Source organism: Dromiciops gliroides, chromosome 3 (assembly GCF_019393635.1).
Source record: "Dromiciops gliroides isolate mDroGli1 chromosome 3, mDroGli1.pri, whole genome shotgun sequence".
Lineage (NCBI taxonomy): Eukaryota > Metazoa > Chordata > Mammalia > Microbiotheria > Microbiotheriidae > Dromiciops > Dromiciops gliroides.
In genome coordinates, this window is record NC_057863.1 from 557,949,524 (window position 1) to 557,970,996 (window position 21,473).

Sequence of the window (21,473 nt, forward strand, 5' to 3'; positions counted from 1 at the left end):
TGTTGATATATCTATCTGTAAAGGAAGTTTAGTGATTAACAGTGCATAGGAAAGATCCAAGAGAAGTTGACTAGGGACAGATTACTTTCATATGTAGGAGGTAAGTTTAGGTCAGGAATGTCGTAAAGGTGGAGAAAGCTTTAAGCTGAGCTTTGAAGGGAGGTACTTTAAGAGCCAGAAATGAAGAGAAGTTCATTCCAGGAATGGCATGATCAAAGGGAAAGAGATGAGACAGGGTAGGGCAAGAACAGGAGACAGCAAGTAGTCCAGTTTGGAGTATGTATGAAAAAAGTGAGATGATGCTGGAAATGTTTATTGGAACCAGATTGTATAGGACCTTAAAACCTATGCTGCTGCTTCTTTTTCAGTAGTTTCAGTCATGTATGACTCTTCCTGACCCCATTTGGGTTTTTTTTTTGGCAAAGATACTGGAGTGGCTTACCATTTCCTTCTCCAGCTTATTTTACATATGAGGAAAGTGAGACAAACAGGATTAAGTGACTTGCCCGGGGTCACACTGCTAGTAAGTGTCTGAAGCTAGACCTGACATACAGAAGACATCAGGCCCAACACTCTATCCACTGTACCACCTAGCTGCCCTAATGATGCTATCTCAGAATTAATATAGGATGGTCCATATTGGGACCATTGAACCTCCCTTCATGTTCTCTTTAATGTAGTTATCATAACCTTCATCCTTTAGTTCATCAATCAGCAAGTATTTGTTAAGAGCCTACTATGTGCCAAATAATGTGCTGTGTGCTTTAGATACAAATAAAAAGAAGAAAATAATCCCTATTAGCTAGGAGTTCATATTCTACTGAGGGAGTATCCTCTTGTTTAAAAAATAATAGTCAAGGGGGCTATGTATCATCAGTTATCTTCTGAAGTATATTTTTGATGAAAATTTTAACTCAAACCAAAATATTCCAATATAACAAAATAAGTTGGGGAGGCTCCTTAGACCAACGTTCAAGGATGACTTGGAAGCACCAGAATCTGTTGGAAGCCATTGGTGTGCAAGCTGCTAAAGTTGGTAAAACTGAAGCAGCTTTGACATAGGAAAAGATGCCTTCAAGACACATTTCCAGAGGACAGAACAAGAAACAAAGTCTATAAATTGCTGAAAGGCATAATTGGAGGAGTCAATGTTAAATATAGATTTAGGAAGGGACATTAAAGGTCATTAAATCCAAATCTGTCATTTTACAAATGAGTAAAGAGGAAACATTTTCTTACAAGCAGACCTCACCCTGAGTGGAATAGGCAGCTTTGGGAAGCTATGGGCTCCCTATCATTTTAAGGGATGATGAGACATAATGAAAATTTTCTCATTATACACAGGCCATTTATTATTATCTATTAAGGAAAGGAGAATCACAGAAGATTTTTAAATGGAGGGGCATCATCACAGCAATGTGAGCTCACTGAAAGCAGGGGCTAGAGGGTTTTTGGTGGGGTGGGAAGGCTTCTTTCTGTATGAATAGCACCTGGGATATAGTAAATGCTTAATACATGCTTCTTGACCTAATGATTGCATTAGATATGTTCCTTGGGCAACAGTGTTAGAGGATGTTATAGAGGACATGATGTTAGAAGGAGAAAGAGAATGAAGATTATGGTTTGGATGTTATCACCATAATGTAAGTGAACCAATATCAGAGACTAGATTAGGGTCATTGAAATGGGAGTGAAGAAGGGTGAAGGCTGGGGGAAGAGGGGAATGGAGGCTGGAACTCTTTAGGAGATAGAATAAATAAGATTTGATCACTGGTTAGGTGAGGTAGGAGGGTGACAAAATAGTCAAAAGGGGCCAAAATTTCTAGCCTTCGTGGCTTAGAGAATGGTGGCGCCATCATGGTGAAGGATACGGGAGTCATATATGAATAAGCTAAGAGCTCCTACTTCTTAAATGCTTTAAGTTTCCTGGCAACAACCCAGTGAAGGAAGAAGAATAAGCACATTCCTGTTTCAAAGAGCAGGAAACCAAGACTCTCTGAGGGAAGCACAGTTACTTAACCCCAAGTCACACAACTACTAGGGAGTTGGCCAAGTTAGGCTAAGAGTTGAATTGAGGTCTCCCAAGTCCTGGTCCAGTATTCTTTTCATTACATGTTGAAATAACCAACTCTCACAGGCAGCCAAATGGCCAGTATTTAGGAGACTAACTTCAGTGAAAGTTTAAAAAAAATTTCAGGCAATGTTCAGCACAACACAATCAGCTCTAGTCATTGGCAACAAGACCAGTTGGGATGAACAGAGAAAAAAGGACATACATCTTCTGAGATGTATTTGATTCTTCTTCCTCTTTTTAATACTGAATTATTTCAATCAACCCTGACCATTCGTCCCCACCTGGCCATAACTGAATCCCAAACAACTTCTTATAACCTACTTTGTTCATTCCCCAGGTAGAAGGAAAAGGAACCAAATTAGGAAGTGGAACAGTGAAAACAAAGCTAGGTACTGTAGAGATGCATGCTCTTTTTGACAAGCCAGGCAGAATGATGATTTTAAGCTATTTCTAGGCCCTGAGGGATGCCTCAGATGAGCAAGCCTTTAGTTGTTCAACCTTGAAAAATGTTTGTAGAAGACATTTCATGTGTATTTTCCACCATCAACTTGTCCTTTATGATAAAGTAAGCATAAAAAAGAAAAAGCCCTACGTCTATAAATTTGTGTGTACTTAAAAATAACTTGTCAACCTGACATTGCCTTTGATAAATATTTATTCTATAAAATAAGATACAATTTGAAGAGATGATGGAATTTTTTAACCAGAAGAGATGATAGCATAGTCTTTATCTCTGCCTGTTGGAATTTTACCCACCCTGCCCAGCCCAACTTCTCTAGAAAACTTACTTTGACTTAACCAGTTGGAAACAAGTTTTCTTCTTAAAACCTCTCCTAGCCCATTTTTGTGCCTCTTTTATGCGGTTTCCTTGGTTTATTTTTATATCATAGCTAATTTGGTACTGATTCTTTCCTCACCCACTACTAGACTGTAAGCTCCTTTGAGGGCATGGGAGTGGGGGGAGTGTGATCACCTCTGAAGTCATAGACCTATTGAAGTGTAGAAGAAATAGGGATGAGCAACACAATATGGTGGAAAGGAAATTGGAATCAATATTGGCTTTACATCCTAGTACTGCTGCTTACTACATATATGATCTTTGGCAAGTTACTTAACCTCTCTGGGCCTCAGTTTCCTCATATTTCCATATATATATATGCATGCTTTATCCCTTTTAAAGAATGTAAACTCCTTGAGGTCAGGAACTTTTTCATTTTTGTCTTGGACCTCAGTGCTTAGTAGAATATCTGGAATGTAGTAGGCATTTGTTAAGGGTTGATTAATTAATCTGTAAAGTGAGGGTGGTGAACTAGATATTCTTTAAGGTCTTCTGCTTTCAATTTATGACTCTATCCTATGCTCAATGGCATAATGGGGAAAAAAATTCTGTTCTTGTAAATAGCAAAAATCTGGGTTCTAATCATTCCTTAGATACTTCCCAACTATGTGACAACTTCTCTGTCATCTAACCTTCCTGTGGTTTCCAACCTGCAAATCTTAAGCAGCATATAATATATTATTATCTCTCTATCCATGGGAACACTACAAGGCCAAATGTTCATATGGACTATTTGTGCCTGACCTGTGGTAGAGCCTTCTGATCTCATATTGGTCTGATCAGCCATAGTCACACACACTGTATCTTGACCCCAACATAGCAATACCATCTTAGTCCTCTTCAAGAATGAAGGACAAAAGCCAACCAACCAACATTAAAAATGTTTATAGAATTGAACTAAATAGAATTGAGTTAATTCTAGTACAAGAAAGGAGTAGATCCCTAAAACAGATTTAGTGTCTGAGAAAGACTAGTGTACTTCCATTATTTTGTTTGGAATAAAGCAATTAATTAGTTTGTTTTTAGCAAAAATTCTTTCTACTTAGAACCCTGGCCAAAATGCTAAAATGAGAAATAGGACTGAAAATATGAGGAATATATTCTGACAACTGGAGCCTCAAGAGATTTGGAAATGGCCGTGACTTAATAGGCCCAACTGTTTCCCTCTGCCTTCTTTTCTACTTCCCATCTGCTTCCTTTGGGCTCAGTTCAGACATATAGTGGAGATGGAGTGGGGGTGGGTAGCTGGCATGGGACAACATTTTGCCAACAGAGTCTTTACTTCTCCCTGTTCTATTGGGTTACTTGAGAAGCAAGCTTTCATTGCTGAGCTAATATTACTCCTTTTGGATCCTGCCAGTTATGCGTTAAATATCATGTCATTCCCAAGAAGACATGGATTATGGAACCAGCAATATCAGGGCAAAGGACCTAATAAGAATAGGGGTTAGAAAGGAAATTTACAGAGACAGGGGCTGTATCTGGAGTCAGAGGATCTGGGTTCTCAGCATTACTGCTTAGTACCTATATGACTCTGGGCAAGTCATTCAGCATCTCTGGGCCTCACTTTCTTTTCTTTTTTAAAAATCTTTTTAAAGGTTTTTTTTATTTTAACTTTTTCCCCAGTTTCTTAATTTATGAAATGAAAGTGTTGGACTAGCTGTTCTCTAAGGCCCCTTTGACTCTAAATCTATGATTCTGCAAACCAATGAATGGTGTCATTACAGAGATTTATCCTTAGCTGTGGTCTTTAGATTCTAAAGATAGAATTAAAATGATGCTCTCCCATTTGTAAATAAGATATTAACCCAGGAAGAGGGCATCCATGGAAAAAGTCTAGTGACAAATTGTTTTTCAAAGCCCATTTAATCAATAAGACTTAAGGACTGGAAACTTAGCCAGATTCCCAGGAGAAAATTGGACTGTAATTCTTTCTCCACTATAAATCCTGGCTTTTTCTAGTCTACTGCACCCATCATAAAATAAAACAGAAATGGATACTGAAATTTGATTTACAATTCCAAATTCATTTTCCCTGATCCAGCTTTACTGTGACTGCTAAAAGTGGTTCTCTTCCAAGAAGTCAGAGAAATGGGAAATCAGACAGCTGGACAATGATCATCGTAGGCAGTTGGAAAATGATTTCACTCAGAAAACTGCTGAGAGCTCTTCAGAGGAAAGAGGTCCTATGAGTGCAAAGTGTTATTCATGGTATCACTAGTTTGAGGGTGAATGCTCCCCAAAGAATATGCTGGTATGAAGGATAAAACCCTCAACAAATACTTCATGGAATTAAAGCATCTCAAAATTGGAAGGTATCTTGGAGATCATCTCATCCAATTCACACCTGAACAAGAACCTCTCTACAATATAAATGATGAGTAGTCATCTGGTGTTTGCTTGGAGATCTTCTTTGAGGCAAAATCCACTACCTGCCCAGGAAGCCCATTCTAATGTTGGAGAGCTCTGATTCTGAGCAAATCTTTCCCCATAGGAATGCTAAATCTGCCTCTCTGTAAATTTTAGTTCTGCCCTCTGGGATAATGTAGAACAGGAACAATCTTGCTTTCATATGACAATTCTTCAAGTACATGAAAACCGTGGCCAAGTCCCCCTGAAATCCTTTCCTGTCCAAGCTAAATATTTCCAGTTCCTTCAGACAAGTCTCAAGTGGCAGGAACCCAATGCCTGCCCCTAACCTGATCACCCTACTCTGCATGTTGTCTTTCCTATAATTTAGTGCCTCCAAATAAACACAAGGTACGAGAAGGGCCACATTAGGGCAGAGTACCGATGGACTGCCTCTTCCCTGGCCTTGGACACTATGTCTCTCTTCTTGTGGTCCAAGATCATATTAGTTGTTTTGACCCGGGTAAGGCATTAATCATTCATTTGGAGCATGCAGAGCATGCACTAAAATCTTTCAAATAAACTGTTATCCAGCCATGTGTCAGCCATCTTGTACTTTTGAAATTAGCATTTTAAAAAACCAATATAGGACTGTATGTGAACATGAACATATACTGAAGGGAGTTCCGTGATCATATTGCAATTGTATCTGGTAGGGAACTGATGCTTTAGACTTCTATAAAATTTTCCATACAAAATGTCCAGAGGTCAGTTCCCAGCATTGACTTATGATAATTACGGTGACCTTTGTGAGATTGGGCATAGGCTTGTTGTTACTCTCTAGTTCACTGACCTCTAAGATGACCCCAAGTTTCCTTCCAGTTTTGAATCTATGATTCCATGATTATGACCTAAGGCTTCTCTCCATTCCAAATCCTACGGTGATCTTCCAACTTCATCATTTTAGAGGAAGAAAATGAGGCTTATTCATGTGCAGAGATTTGCCTTGGATCACATACCTATTAGTAGCTGAGCTAAGACTTTGAACCCTTGCAGTCTTTTAACCCAGTACTCTGCCTACACTATCATACTATTGTTTCTAAAGAAAACAGAGAAAAACAGGGCAGGTAAATCTCTTTCTCCTCGTTCTAACTCTGTTCTTGGGGCCAAAATAAAGATGGCGAGAAGAGGCACAAAGCCCACTCTAGGCCTGAGTGAATCTGAAGTCTAATCTTGCATCTAAGTGAGAACTCCTCAAAGCTGGGCTTATCTTAGTTAAAGCCTGATATGGCTTTCCATACAGCAAGCACTCCTGAACTGACTGCTTACACAAATAATCTATTTAAAGGCATTTCAGAAATCAATGTGTTATGAATGGGAAAATGGCCTGGTAGTATTCTGAAAATATAAAAACAGCTTTTAGGAATAAGCTGATGATTTTATACAACATCATCCTTGACTTTCATTTCATTGGTTTTCTAGGGTATGGTCTGAAAATTTCTGGTCCTTGCACAATGTTTGGAAACTAGGAAAGACATTCCTTGAGAGAAAAGTTTCTCCTGTGAGATGATAATTGGGAGCCATAAAAGCCAAAAAGCAAAACAACTAGCTCCCTCCAGGACAGGACTTCTTAATTTTTGTAGTCTCTTGGGCTTCTCTGTCACTCTGGTGAAGCATATGGACCCCTTTTCAGATTCATGTTTTTGTTAAATGCATAAAATACACAGGATGACAAATGAAATCAATTCTATTGATATAGTGATCTAGTTTTCTTAAAGTTCACAGATTTTAGATGAAGAATCCTTAATGTGGGTCATTTCTGGCTTTTTAATTCCTGGCCAAGGATGACAACAAAGGAGGAAAACCTTTACCCTGTTAATAGCTCTGGCTGCATCTACACAGTGCCAAAGACGAGAATGAAAATCAAAAAGAAAACTAATTCCCAAAAGGTTGATATTTATGAATAACCAGCTATGATTGGCATCCCATAGAGATAATGGCTGGGTTTCTGGTAGAATTTTTTTTACACCAGCTTTTGGTAACGTCATAATATCCACAAAACCTCAGTTTCCCAAATGAACAACATTCTATCTTTCATCTCCATTTTTGCATAGGGTGTCTCACATACTCACAATGTTCCCTCCTTTCCGCCTTAAAAACACTATCTTCCTTCAAAATTCAGCTCAAGCATGACCTCCTGAATGAGACCTTCTTTGATCCACCAAGTGGGTGATGACCCTCCCTACAAAATAACTATTTTACATTTACTTATATGTGTGCATGTTACTTACCCTGATAGAATGTAACTAACCTCTCAGAGTAGGAATTTTATTATTGTGCACTGCCTAGCATAATGTCTAGCATATAGTAGGTGCTTAATAAACACGTTAATTTATTGATTTACTGGCATGGGCTACTGTGACTTTGAATCTTCTAAAAGATTGCCTGGTGCACTTTCTATGTCTCTGATGAGCTTTTCAAGGTTCTAGGAGAGTTAGTAAACTGTATACACTGACAAGTTTGTTCTGAAATACATGCACTGGAGTAAATTAAACTGCTCCAAAAGGCACAGATAGTAAGACAGTCTGAGCAGACTGTTTGTTTATCATTTGGTGTCTTGTCAGAACATGAGCTCATAGTCACAAATTTTCATTAAAACCATAATATATGTAGAGAGGGAAATTTTAATTGGTGTCACCTGTCTGGGCTGGCAATTTCCTCTTGAATGAATTCTCAGATTAAAATGGTTTATTTTGGAAATTCATTCTCTCTCTCTCCCTCCCTTTTCTTTCCTTTCCTCCCTTTCCTTCCTCCCTCCCTCCTTCCTTCTCTCTCTCTCTGTGTTTCTCTTTCTTTCTCTCCTCCTTCCTCTCTATTTATTTTTCTCTATTGTTTTCTCTTTTTCTTTCTTTCCCTCCTACTTCTGTCTTACTGTTTCTATCTCTGTCTCCATCTCTGTGATTCTCTGTCTTTCTAAATGTCTCTCTGCCTCTGTCTCTGTCTCTGTGTCACTCCATGTCTCTGTCCGTCTCTTTCCCTGTCTCTTTTGGTATCTCTGTACCTCTGTACTTTTCTCTCTCATCCATCCCATAAAAGCTAAAAATCCAATGCTATGAAATCAAAAGAGTAATCATTACCTCCTTTTGCTGGGGATGACACCCATCTCCTCACTGTCTCCCTCTAGAGTTACCCTTCGGGCTTGCCACCATTCATCATCAGAAGCGTTGATAACATGGAGAATGTCACCATATTTAAAGCTCAGTCCTTGACTTGGGAGTCCACTATCTTTACTCTTGTCATAGTCAAACATGGCTCTGGAGAGGAAAAGAAAGAAAAATGTTCAAAAGGACATATAATAACTATGGTTAGAAAGCATTCTGTAGTCATAGTTTCGTTTGGTCCTCACAATACCCCATTGAGGTAGTTACAGAAAGTAGTATCATTCCATTTTATAGATAAGTAAGCAGATGTTTAGTGAGTCTAAGCAACTTAGCCAAAGTCATACAACCAGTGTCAATTCCTAGTTTTGAAATTGGATCTTTTGAGCCCAACCCCAGTGCTTCTTGTATCATCAATCCTTGTTATTGTTGTTCTGTCATTTTCAATTGTGTCTGACTCTATGTGACCCCATTTGGATTTTTTGGGCATAGATGCTGGGGTGGCTTGCCATTTCCTTCTCTAGCTCATTTTACAGAAGAGGAAACTGAGGCAAAAGTGACTTGCTCAGGGTCACACAGCTAGTGAGTGTCTGAGGCCAGATTTGAACTCAGGAAGATGAATCTTCCTAACTCCAGTTATTTACTGAATCTTCCTACTTCCACTCTATTTACTTAACTACCAACCCCTCAATCAATAAATATCAAGTACCTACGTGAAAGTGACTTTACTATGATGCTCCCATGTGTACATAATGTAAATTCTACAGATTCATAAATAGAGGATTCTCAGTTTTGAATATTTGATAGACCAGAGATGTCAAACCTGCAGCCCACCACATTACAGAATGCTGCTGAACCAGATGAAAATGTAATTGGAAAATATTTTTCAAGATGAATAAAAATATAATAAAACATGGATAATGTTACTATGTTGTTGTCTAAGTCAATATGTAGGTACCAGGATCATTACATATTTATTGGTCCTAGTTTTTATTTGAAGTGGCCCAACACTGTGCTAGATAGCCTTGACAACCTATTAGAGATCTATTCCTTTCCACTTGTCTCAATCACTCACATTTTGTGCCCCAACTCTAGCTCTCTCCTTGCTTCTTACTGGCTCCTTGCCCTCTTGGTGGGGCATAATCAGAGAAGTGTTAAAGGAGAATGAAGACTTTCTTTTAAAAAGTGTATAAGAACCTATATCAAATTGCTTAATGTTTCAGGGAAGGGGGAGGAGAGAGAGGAGGGATAGAATTTGGAATTCAAAACTTAACTCCCCCAACAAATGTTGAAAATTGTTTTTGTATATAATTGGGGGGAAATCAAATATAAATTTTTTTTTGAAAAGAATTCTAAGAAAAATGAATAGAATGGTGTTGTAAAGTCAGATGAGATATTTCACGTTAAAGTGCCCTGCAAACCTTACAATGTTAGAGTATTCCAGAAGGGTTGATGTCATTTTAAGCATAAATAGATTAGATTTAAATTGCACTAAGACTTTTGGGACACCCTGTATAAATGTTAGTTATTGTTGTCATTAGCACAATCAGAAGAATTGAAAGAGCACTGAAACAAAGGAAAACCTTGGGAAGAAAACTGGAGAGCATTCGTATTTCCCTTCAGAAACAAATATTTGAAGGGCAATTTGAAATAATAACCAATATTTATGATTACCATTGGCATTTATATAGTGCTTTAAAGTTTATAAGCACTGTACATATATACCATCAGATTTGATCCTCAAAACAACCTGATAAGGTAGATCCTATTATTATCTTCAATTTACAGGTGGGGAAACTTAGGCTGAAATCATTTAAGTGAGCAGGTCACATAGCCAGTAAGTATATTCAGGCAAGATTCAGACTCAGGTCTTCATGATTCCAAGCTGAATGAACATCGACTGTTTCTAATATAGATGGCGATTCCATTTCTTCCAACAGTCTCGCTTCAATGCTTTACTATGGGATCTTAAAGTCTATTCCACTGGGATAAGGACAGGCTGCAAAGTTTTTGCTTATAGGGACCCAGAAATATACTGAATGTGTACACGCAACTGAAATTAACATAACAAAACCTGACTCTAAATGTTTAGTTCACTCAACAACAGTGCTTTTTATGAAGCGGGGCAATCAATTGAATTTTTTGTTGTTTTTATTATCACTATTGTTATTAGTATTATTGACAACCTACAGCATATTTGCTCAATGAAAACCTATTCAATTACATTGGGATTGGATAGAGGCTACAATAGAATCATGTATAGTTCAGATCTCAAGAAGACCATTTTGTCAGTTTCAGTTCAGGTTCCTCACAGCTTGCAGAGTCTTGCAGTTAGGAATTATTTATGAAGCATCACTAGGCTTTATGACACTGAACCAAGATTTTGGGACATGTATTTAAAAAAACAACAACTGGGCCTTGTCCTCAAAGAACTTGAACTCTAAGAGTTGAGCTGGCCAATAAAGGTGGTGAGCTTGCATTCTAGACATCTGTGAATAAGTACTCCAGCCCTTGTTTTAGCACGTTCTCCCCAAGGAGACAATTCACACTGCTGCTGCCCAAAGAATACCGCTTTGTAGAGGTGACTAATTAAAAAATGGCTGGAATTAGAATGGTGGTTGTATTTTCCCACAGAATCATAAACTCAGAATCTAAGACCAGAAAGCCAGAAAGAGTTTTTGGAGATCATCTGGGTAAACTGCTTCATTTTATACAGGAGGAAATTGGATTTGAATCCCAGGAAGTGCTGTTTATAGCTGCATGACCTTGGATGGGCCACTTATACTTTATGGATCAGTTGTAGTACCTGTAAAAATCAAGGGGCTTGGCATAATCATAGGTTCTTAACCTGGACCTGTGAACTGGGTTTAAAATTTTGTATTACTATATTTCACTATAATTGGTTTCCTTGGGAATCCTCTGTATGTTCTTTTATGCATTTTAAGTTATGATTCCTCCATTTGTTCATAATGATACATGAAGGAAGACACTGCATATAAGAGAAAGAACTGATAAAAAGAAATATGTATAGAATGATTTTACACACACACAGAATGCATACATGTGTCTAATGGTAGACATCTGGGAGGAAGAAAAAAGAAAAAGGAAGAAATTTACATGATAACTACTATATATTTAAAAAATAGCAAGTTGTACATAATAGATTTCAGTTTCATGCACATTTCCCCTTATACTATGTTATAGAAATGCTTGTTTTCCTTCATAAATTAAAAATAAAATAAATGAAAAGCTTGAAAAACAATATGATCCTGAGAAGGGGTCCATAAGTCTCAGCAGATTCCCAAAGGGGTCCATGACAAAAAAAAAAAAAACCAAGGTGAAGGACCTCAAGGTTAGATGATATTTAAGGTTCTTTGGTAAATACTAATCCTAAAATTCCTAAAAAACTGAAGCCCAGAGAGGAGAAGGAACTATGATACTATGAAATGCAGAATATTACTTTTTTATCACTGAGGCTAGCCAAACTAACCTTTAGATAAAACATTAATTATCTCTACAGCATTCCAAAGAAGTGGTCATCAAGCCTCCACTGATAAGGACCTCGATACCTAAAAAGGTAGCCTATTTTTTGACAGCTCTAATTATTATAAAGTTCCCCCCATATTCACCCCAAATCTACCTCCTAGTACATTCTACATACTGGTTCTCATTCTGCTCTCTGGAGTCATACAGAGTAAATCAATTCTTCTTTCACATGATTCTAATATAATATGTGGGTAGCTAGGTAGCACAATTGGATGGAGCACTAGCTCTTGAGTCAGGAGGCCCCGAGTTCAAATCTGGCCTCAGACACTTGACACTATTACCTGTGTGACCCTGGGCAAGTCACTTAACCCGATTGCCTCAAAGCATCCAGGGCCATCTCCAGTCATCCCAATGTATATCTTCCCACTGTACCCAGATGGCTCTGGAGGAGAGAGTGAGGTTGGTGACTTTGCACAGTCTTGCCTCACTTAAATCCAATTCACTGCAAATAATGACATCACTCTGATGTCACATTCTTCTTCAAAAATGAAAGACAGGGGCAGCTAGGTGGTGCAGTGAATAGAGCACTGGCCCTGGAGTCAGGAGGACTTGAGTTCAAATCCGGCATCAGAGACTAAACACTTACTAGCTGTGTGACCCTGGGTAAGTCACTTAAACCCAATTGCCTCACCCCCCCCAAAAAAAAATGAAGGACAAACAGGGGCAGCTAGGTGGTGCAGTGGATAAAGCACCAGCCTTGGATTCAGGAAGACCTGAGTTCCAACGTGGCCTCAGACACTTAACACTACTATCTGTGTGACCTTGGGCTAGTCACTTAACACTCACTGCCCCACAAAAAAAGGTAGGACAAACAACAATAATATAATATAAGCTCCTTCAGAGTAAGATTTGAGTTATTTTTAATCCTTCTACCCAAAGCATAGAATAATGATCATAGCAGCCAATAAATAAATATTTGTGAACTGAATTAAAATCACAACCCAAGTCTTCTCTTCCCTAGGCTATATATTCCAAATTCTTTCAACTGAACTTCATGGCATAGCTGTGAGTCTCCCTTTCCATACTGGCTGCCCTTTTCTGGATGTGTTCAAGCTTGTCAATTTATTAGTTTGTTCATTCGTTCATTCACTCATTCACTCATTCATCCATTTACTCATTCATTCATTCCTTTACTCATTCATTCATTCCTTTACTCATTCATTCATTCCTTTACTCACTCACTCACTCACTCACTTATTCAGGTCCATCCGTAGCAGACACCAAAGAACACATATCCACCAAATGCCCAAAATGATGAACTTGTGTTTGCCATTTTTATGCCTGTTAGAGTAAGTAGAGCATTGGAATCCACCAAGTTTCTAGCTTCCCGGTGGACCATTTGTGCTCTCCCAAAGTCATCATCCATACAAAAAGAATCCCTGGTCTCTGTCTCAGGAGAGAGCTTTCACTACTACTTTGTTCTAATCTGGCTCATTCACTGATGCCAAACCTTTCTGCATGTAATTTCCCTGGATTTGTAGAATATACTTCACCCCAAAACACTGAGGACTAAGTATTTTTGAAAAAAAGAAATATCTGTCACAATTGTTGTCATGGTAACAAGAAAGTGCTGATGGCAGCCTCTCTACAGCTAAAAATAACTGTAAAAAAAATTAATATGCTTGGAACAAAATTCCTTCAGTCATATATATATTCTATCCAAGGATGAAAGCACAGGACGGAAGCAATGCAGCATCAATTAATCAATAAGCAATTATTAAGCACCTACTGTGTGCTAGGTACTTTGCTAAACACTCAGGATATGAAGAAAAGCAAAAGCACAGTCCCTGCCTTAAAGGAACTCACAATTGAATGTAGGAGACAAAATGCAAACAATTATGTATTGATTATTATTATAAATCGTGTATTTATCAGATATATACAATTTAAATGGGAAGTGATCCCAGAAGGAAAGTATTGTGGAATATCAGAGCTAGAAGAAACTGGAAAAATCATCTGGTCCAATGCCCTAGTTTTATAGATGGGAAAGTTGAAGGTGAGGTGAAGGGACAAGATCACATAGGACATTTTAATGGCTAAGCCAGAACTGAGATCTTCTGCACTGAGATCTCACCATATCATGTTTAATTTGATCAATTTACGGTTGCATTTTTCACTGGGGGTTCTTTGGCAGATAAAAGTCATAGCTGTTGGAACTGGAAGAATGGTGGGTTGTATTTCTGTTCCTTATACATTCATGCATTTATTAATTCAGCACACTTCTGTGTGCACATGCTATGTGGGATGCACCATGCTAGGTACAAAAACAAAAGAAAGGAGAAGGTGACAGTTAACTAATATTTTTACACCTGTCCTTTCATTTGATCTTCACAACGGTGCTATGAGGTAGAAGTCTCCATTTAAAAAAAAATCAGACACCTGATTTCTTTAGGGATCTCCCAGTGAATAATTTCTTCCTCTAATGCCTATTGGCACCTTTCTCTACAACTTGGAGTCTTTTCTGTAGCTGCAGTCACTTCCCTGCAGATTCATATAACATAGAACTTCCAGCTGTCCAATGTTTTTCAGCCTCAAAGAGGAGATGAATTTATCTGGGCTACAGAGATCAAAGATGGTGGAACTGAAGAATATAACAAACATGGAGGAGTCTTCCCTAATTATTCTGATAATTCAGTACGAGTCTATGAGATTGTGAAGTGATCCTCAATTGCTGCAGCCATCGTTGGACTAAATGTTTCAATTGGCTTGCTGGTAAAATGATTACATTTGCTTATGTAGGTGACACTGTAGATAGAGCACAGGAGTCAGGAAGAGTTCAAATCTAGCCTAGGACATGTACTATCTATGTGACCCTGGGCAAGTCACTTAAACTCTGTTTGCCTTAGCTTACTCATTTGCAGACAGGGGATAATAATTAGCACCTATATCCAGGGTTGTTTTGAGGATAACATGAGATAATATTTGTAGAGTGCTTTGTGATCCTTAAAGTTCTATATAAATGCTAGCTACTGTATCATATGATATCATATATCATATCATATTACAGTGGACAAAGTGCCAGACTTGGAGTCAGGAAAACTCATCTTCCTGAGTCCAAACCTGCCCTCAGCTGTGTGACCCTTGATAAGTCACTTAACCCTGTTTGCCTCAGTTTTCTCATCTATAAAATGAGCTAGAGAAGGAAGTGGTAAACCCCTCCAGTATCTTTGCTGAGAAAATCCTAAATGGGGTCACAAAAAGTTGGACATGATTGAAAACAACTCAACGAATATTATGTTATGTTGTTATGTTATATATTATATATCAAATCACATTATATCATAATTATTATTACTATTATTATATTTTACTATAATTTACCTTTTCTGCCTTAACCAAAACTTTTTTCCTGATTCTATCCCATTCAATGAGGAGGAAGATTGAGAGGGTTATTCACTAGCTCAGGATCACAGGCCAGTATTTGTCAGAAGAAGGACCTGAACCTATAATTAGAAGGCTGTGTCTCTAACTCTTAGGCCACCCTGACTTTTAGTTCCAGCCCTAGAATCTCCATTTTATAGATGTTGTAGTGAAAAGAGGCCTTGATTTGGAGTCAGAGAATCTGTATGTGACTTGGAGGCATCTCATTTCCTGCTTGCGAGACCTTGGACAAAGGCTTATTGATTTGTTTGGGTCACAGATTTGACATCTGCAAAATGAGACAGTCCAATGAGGATATCTCTAATTTCCCTTACAGTGCTAATTCTCTGAACCTATAAATTAGGTAGCTGAGGTTCTGAAACGTTATGCAATTTGTCCAAAGTCACACAATTAGGAAGGCTACGTCTGGGACACAGTCCCAGGTTTTCTGATGGGGCCAATGTTTTTTCCCCTATGATGCTTGGTGGTACCCAAGGCTAACAGCTGATATTTTAAAAACATCATACTTAGATGCTGAGTTCCTAATAAGTCATTAAATAAATAAAACATTAGGGTTAGAAAAGTAGTATCATTGTAGGCATGGTAGACTTAGATGCTAACATTTGATAGGAAGATGGATTATATGTATCGAAGAAGGTGGTGGATGCTTTTTTTTTTCTTTTTCAAATTTATTTCCCAAGGTGCTATGAGTACATAAGAGAAACAGCAAGGTGAGGAAAGAAAATTACTAGATATACCTACTCTTTTCCTCATTGGTCATTGACGTGGCAGTTATAACTCTGTGATTAAATTCCTTGAGGACGTGAGCTTTTGTTTTATGTTTATCCTTCCATAGCCCGGCACAGTGCTGGGCATATTGGACAAATCCACTGAATTAAACTCATAAATATTAGGGATCAGTGGGAAATTGCAGATTTCAGTTGGTTTCATGTGACCTTGGACAAATCACTTTATTTTACAAGAATTCTAAGTAGATTATGCATTAAGGAAGTGGGTAGTGGTGGGAAGGAGAGCCCGGGACTGGTAACTGGGGAAAGGTGGAAGGGCGGTTATTAGTTCCTTCTCCTGCCCCATGGTCAAGGGCCTCTATGCTCCCTCATAGTTATTCACATCAGCCTCATCTCTCCTATTTCCCTGTCCATTTTGCCATGTTGCTCCAATGCACCCTCTATCATCCTGTTTATTGTGGGTTTTTTTCTTTTGTTTTTGTTTTTGTTTTTTTTTTGCTGGGCAATGAGGGTTAAGTGACTTGCCCAGGGTCACATAGCTAGTAAGTGTCAAGTGTCTGAGACTGGATTTGAATGCAGATCCTCCTAAATCCAGGGCCGGTGCTTTATCCACTGTGCCACCAAGCTGTCCCCTGTTTATTGCTAACAAACTGCCCTTCATGTGTTACTTGTGCCCTCTCCCTGGTAATTTTATATAGTTTGGATTTAATTTTCTATATACACATTATTCCCCCTCCCCCAAGAATAGAAGTTCCCTAAGGGCAGATAACTTTCATTTTCATATTCATATTTCCAGAATTTAGTACCATACCTGGTACACAGTAGGGGCCTAATAAATTCTAAATTCAGTTGTTAAAAGGGAATTGTTATAATAATAATAGGAACGAGGGGCAGCTAGGTGCCGCAGTAGATAGAGCAGCGGCCCTGGAGTCAGGACGACCTGAGTTCAAATCCAGTCTCAAACACTTGACACTTACTAGCTGTGTGACCCTGGGGCAAGTCACTTAACCCTCATTGCCCTCCCCCCCCAAAAACAAAACAAAACAAAAAAACAAACCCAAAAGAATAATAGGAATGAGAACCATTTATTTTCATATAGTACTTTAAGGTTTGCCAAACACTTTCTATATATTTTTCCATTCCAGTATACTGAAAGGTAGGCTATTATAAATTATCCCAATTTTTCAGATAAGGATACTGGGTGTTTCAGGTAGATTAAGGATATGCTGAGCTGGTAGTATAGTGGATAGAGAGCACTGGGTCTGGAGTCAGAAATACCTGGGTTCAAATCTTGCCTCAGATACTAACTGAGTGATCCTAGGCAAGTCATTTAACTTCTGTTTGTCTCCATTTCTTCAACTGTGAACTGTAAAATGGGGGTAATAATAGCACCCACCCTGCAGGGTTGTGGTGAAGATCCAGTGAGATAGTATTTGTAAAGCCAGTGCTTATCACAGTGCCTGGCACATAGTAGGTATTGTATCAATGCTATCCCGCTTCTTTTCTCCAGGGCCATTCAAGGATTAATTATCTGAGGCGCACACACAAGCTGAATCTAGCTCTTCCTGATTATAAGTCTGGCACTGATCCCTTGGACAGATGGTCTCTGAGGCCCCTTCAGTGGTTAAAATAGCCTCCCTTTCCCTATCTCCAGCAACTTCAGTCCTGATGTAGGGTAATTAGTAGAACAAAAGACCCTTTCCCAAGAAAGCATTTGCCTGATTTCTATTATAAACCCCCTCCCTGAAGAAGTTGTAGAGATTCAGACTCAGTATCTTGGAGCAGCTAATGTATTTCAAAAGCTTCAGTTTTTCTTAGCATAATGATGGAATCTCACATGTGGGACTTGCCTTCATCTAATTTTTTTAAAGCCTATAATCTGTTTTTAATTTATTTGCTCATTTATCACACCATCTTTTATAAAGTACCATTAACATGTTCTTCCCAAGGCACTTTCAAATGTGCTTATTTGTACAATATAATCTGAGAGATATAACATGGAATGAAACTGACAGGCAATATGGCATGGAGGATAGAAGACTGGACTTGTGGTGAAGAAGGTCCAGGTTTATGCCCTGCCTCTGATACATGCTGGCTGTGTGACCTTGAACAAGTCTCTTGAACTCCCTCCCAGTGCCAAGGAAACTCTTTTTTTTTGGGGGGGGTGGCAGGTTAATGAGGGTTAAGTGACTTGCTCAGGGTCACACAGCTAGAAAGTGTCAAGTGTCTGAGGTCGGATTTGAACTCAGGTCTTTCTGAATCCAGGGTCAGTGCTTTATCCACTGCACCATCTAGCTGTCCCCTAGGAAACTCTTTAAGACTATAAGTAGCAGTATAGTTAGTGACAGAGGGAGTTTCTTCAGAGAGTTCTTCATACCAATGAAATCACAGATCTTCATCTTTTTTTAAAGACGGGGTTATAATAATTTAATATTAATAGTCTCTGACATTTATATGATGGTTTAAAGTTTACATAGTGAATTTACACACATGATCTCCCTGGATTCTCACAATAACCCAATGGGATTCTGTTATACCCATTTTGTAGATGAAACAGACTCAGGAAGGTTAAATGCCTTCCTTCTGGCCACAAGCCTTGACTCTGTCCAAGGCAAGATTGGAACATGCACCTTACAAACTTCCATTTTAACTCTATCTTTTCTGACAATATGACTCCTTAATTTAGAAGCCAAGGAAGCCTCTTCTCTCAGTTGTTCTTGTTGTTTGTCCTTTGTTCTCGACGAGGACCATGACACTGGGGAGGTGATGTCATGACTTGCAGGGAACTGAATTTAAGTGAGGGATGGCTGTGCAAAGTCACCAGCCTCACTCTTGCCTCCAAAGCCATCTTGGTCCAATGGCAAGATACAGATCATGGCAACTGGAGATGGCCCCAGCTGCAGTGAGACACCATGGCCTTTTAAATTACGGCCTTTCACAGGTCTCAGTTTGCCTGAGGCAACACCCATTCAGTGACAAGTAAGAAAGGAAGGCCAAGAAAGGCCTCTTGTACCTAGTCAAAAAGAAAATAAACTCAGGGGAAAGGAAGAACCAGGGAGCATTAGATCCAAATGCTGAATAAAAACAGCAAAACAGAATCCTATAACAACATTCTCCACGAACAGTAACAGTAAGTGACAAAAAAGGCAACTCTAGAGAAGGCCTTGGAAATGGTTCCTGCCTGATGGCGTTGTGGTGAGCACAGCAAATTTAAACCAAAAATGATTACAAGGATGTGAGCAGTTATCATGGCAAAAGTAAAAACTGGTTAAGCCCTCCTTGTGGATAGTTCATGGATTCCTAATGGAAGCAGGCACTGGAAGGGATTACAGGTTCTGAGAACTGGCAAACATCTCAAAGGTCATCTAATCCAATGTATACCTGAAAAGCAGGCCCTCATTAATGGAGAACCCACTACTCTCCTGAGGCAGCCCCATTCTGGTCTTGGACCATTTTAATGGCTAGGATGTTTGCCCCCAGTCACATAGATATTGTCTCAGAGTCGCAGTTTATGCTCAGACTCTCTGACTGATCCTGATTATCTTTCCGTTATACCTAATCCTTCCCCCCACTCCCAGACTGTACTGATTATTATATATTATATAACTTTATTCTGTGCATTGACTTTCTATAGCTTTGCTAAGTACTTGGTTTCTTCAGTCACCAGGAGGAGCATCTCTAGTCCCCAATTCCTTCTATCTCCACAGGCACCTGGAGCGAACACATCTAAGGTCCCACCACACAGCTTCCTTGAAAGAGACAAGACTTGTACTAAGGCAGTGAAAGGCAATTCTGCCCTCTGTTAGTGCATCCAAAGGGACAGAACTTAAGTGAAACTAACTCCTATTTATCAAACTAGGGTAGGAAAGGCACAGCTCACCAGGTTCCCCATGGTGCTCATTTTGTGCTGTTGCTGATACTTTGGCTAATCACATTTTCACACATAGCACAGATGGGGTATGGGTTTCTAAGAATATAGGATCTATATCTGGAAGGCAATTTGGGGATCATCTGCTCTAATTCACTCATTTTACAGAAGGGGAAGTGGAGGCCCACAGAGGGTCATGCTAATGATGATAATAGCTGCTATACACATTATTTGACTTGTTCCTCACGACCTCTCCATTTCAGAGGAGGAAATGGAGGTCCCTTCTCACTCAGAAATGCCTGGATTTCATAATTAATTCATTTATCTTTTCTTTGACATAAATGGAGGAAAATGGTCCTTTTTGAAAGCTGTCAAATGTATCTTAGCAGACATCAGTTTGATGAGGCACCCCTCCCATGTCCCAAGTTTTTTTTTTTTTTTTTTTTTTGGTGAGGCAATTGGGGTTAAGTGACTTGACTAGGGTCACACAGCTAGTAAGTGTTAAGCGTCTGAGGTCGGATTTGAACTCAGGTCCTCCTGACTCCAGGGCCGGTGCTCTATCCACTGCACCACCTAGCTGTCCCTGCGCCACCTAGCTGCCCCTCCAAATTTTTTTTTTTTTTTACGCATAAGGTATTTTATTTTTTCCGTTACATGTAAAGATAGTTCTCAACTTTTGTTTATACAAGCTTTACAATTTCAGATTTTTCTCCCTCCCTCCCCTTCCTCCCCCCTCCCCTAGACAGTAGGTAATCTGATATAGGTTATATCTATATATCTATATACATATATATACACACACATATATATATACACATAATAACATTAATCCTATTTCTGCATTAATCCTGTTACAAGAGAAAAAATCAGAGCAGCGATGCAAAAGCTCAAAATAGAAAAAAAACAACAACAGCACCCAAAACAAAAGAAATAGTATGGTTCAATCAGCATCTATACTCCACAGTTCTTTTTTTTTTTTTTCTTGGATTTGGAGATCCTCTTCTATCATGAGTTCCCTGGAACTCTTCTGTAACATTGCATTGATGAGAAGAATATAGTCCATCACAGTAGGTCAACACTCAATGTTGATGATACTGTGTACAATGTTCTTCTGGTTCTGCTCATCTCACTCATCATCAGCTCACATAAGACCCTCCAGGTTTCTCTGAACTCCTCCTGCTCATCATTTCTTACAGCAAAATAGTATTCCATTGTATTCATATACCACAACTTGTCCAGCCATTCCCCAATTGATGGGCACCCCCTCAACTTCCAATTCCTTGCTACCACGTAAAGAGCAACTATAAATATTTTTGTACATGTGGGTCCCTTTCCCCCTTCCATGATTTCTTTGGGAAAAAGACCTAAAAGTGGGATTGCTGGGTCAAAGGGTATGCACAGCTTTATCGCCCTTTGGGCATAATTCCAAATTGCTCTCCAGAATGGTTGGATCAGTTCACATCTCCACCAGCAATGCATTAGTGTTCCAATTTTCCCACAGCTTCTCCAACATTTATTATCTTCCTTTTTT

The 21,473-nt window shown here is 38.9% G+C and overlaps 1 protein-coding gene across 12 annotated transcripts in view; it reads right to left on the reverse strand.

Moving 5' to 3' along the window:
- The window catches only part of DLG2 (discs large MAGUK scaffold protein 2), a 2,692,860-nt gene that overhangs the window by 80,612 nt on the left and 2,590,775 nt on the right, over positions 1 to 21,473 (reverse strand). For all 12 annotated transcript variants that reach the window (XM_043992745.1, XM_043992737.1, XM_043992735.1 and 9 more), the window contains one exon: positions 8,399 to 8,575. In XM_043992745.1, the coding sequence (XP_043848680.1) occupies positions 8,399 to 8,575 (177 nt within the window). The remainder of the gene's footprint in view (positions 1 to 8,398; positions 8,576 to 21,473) is intronic.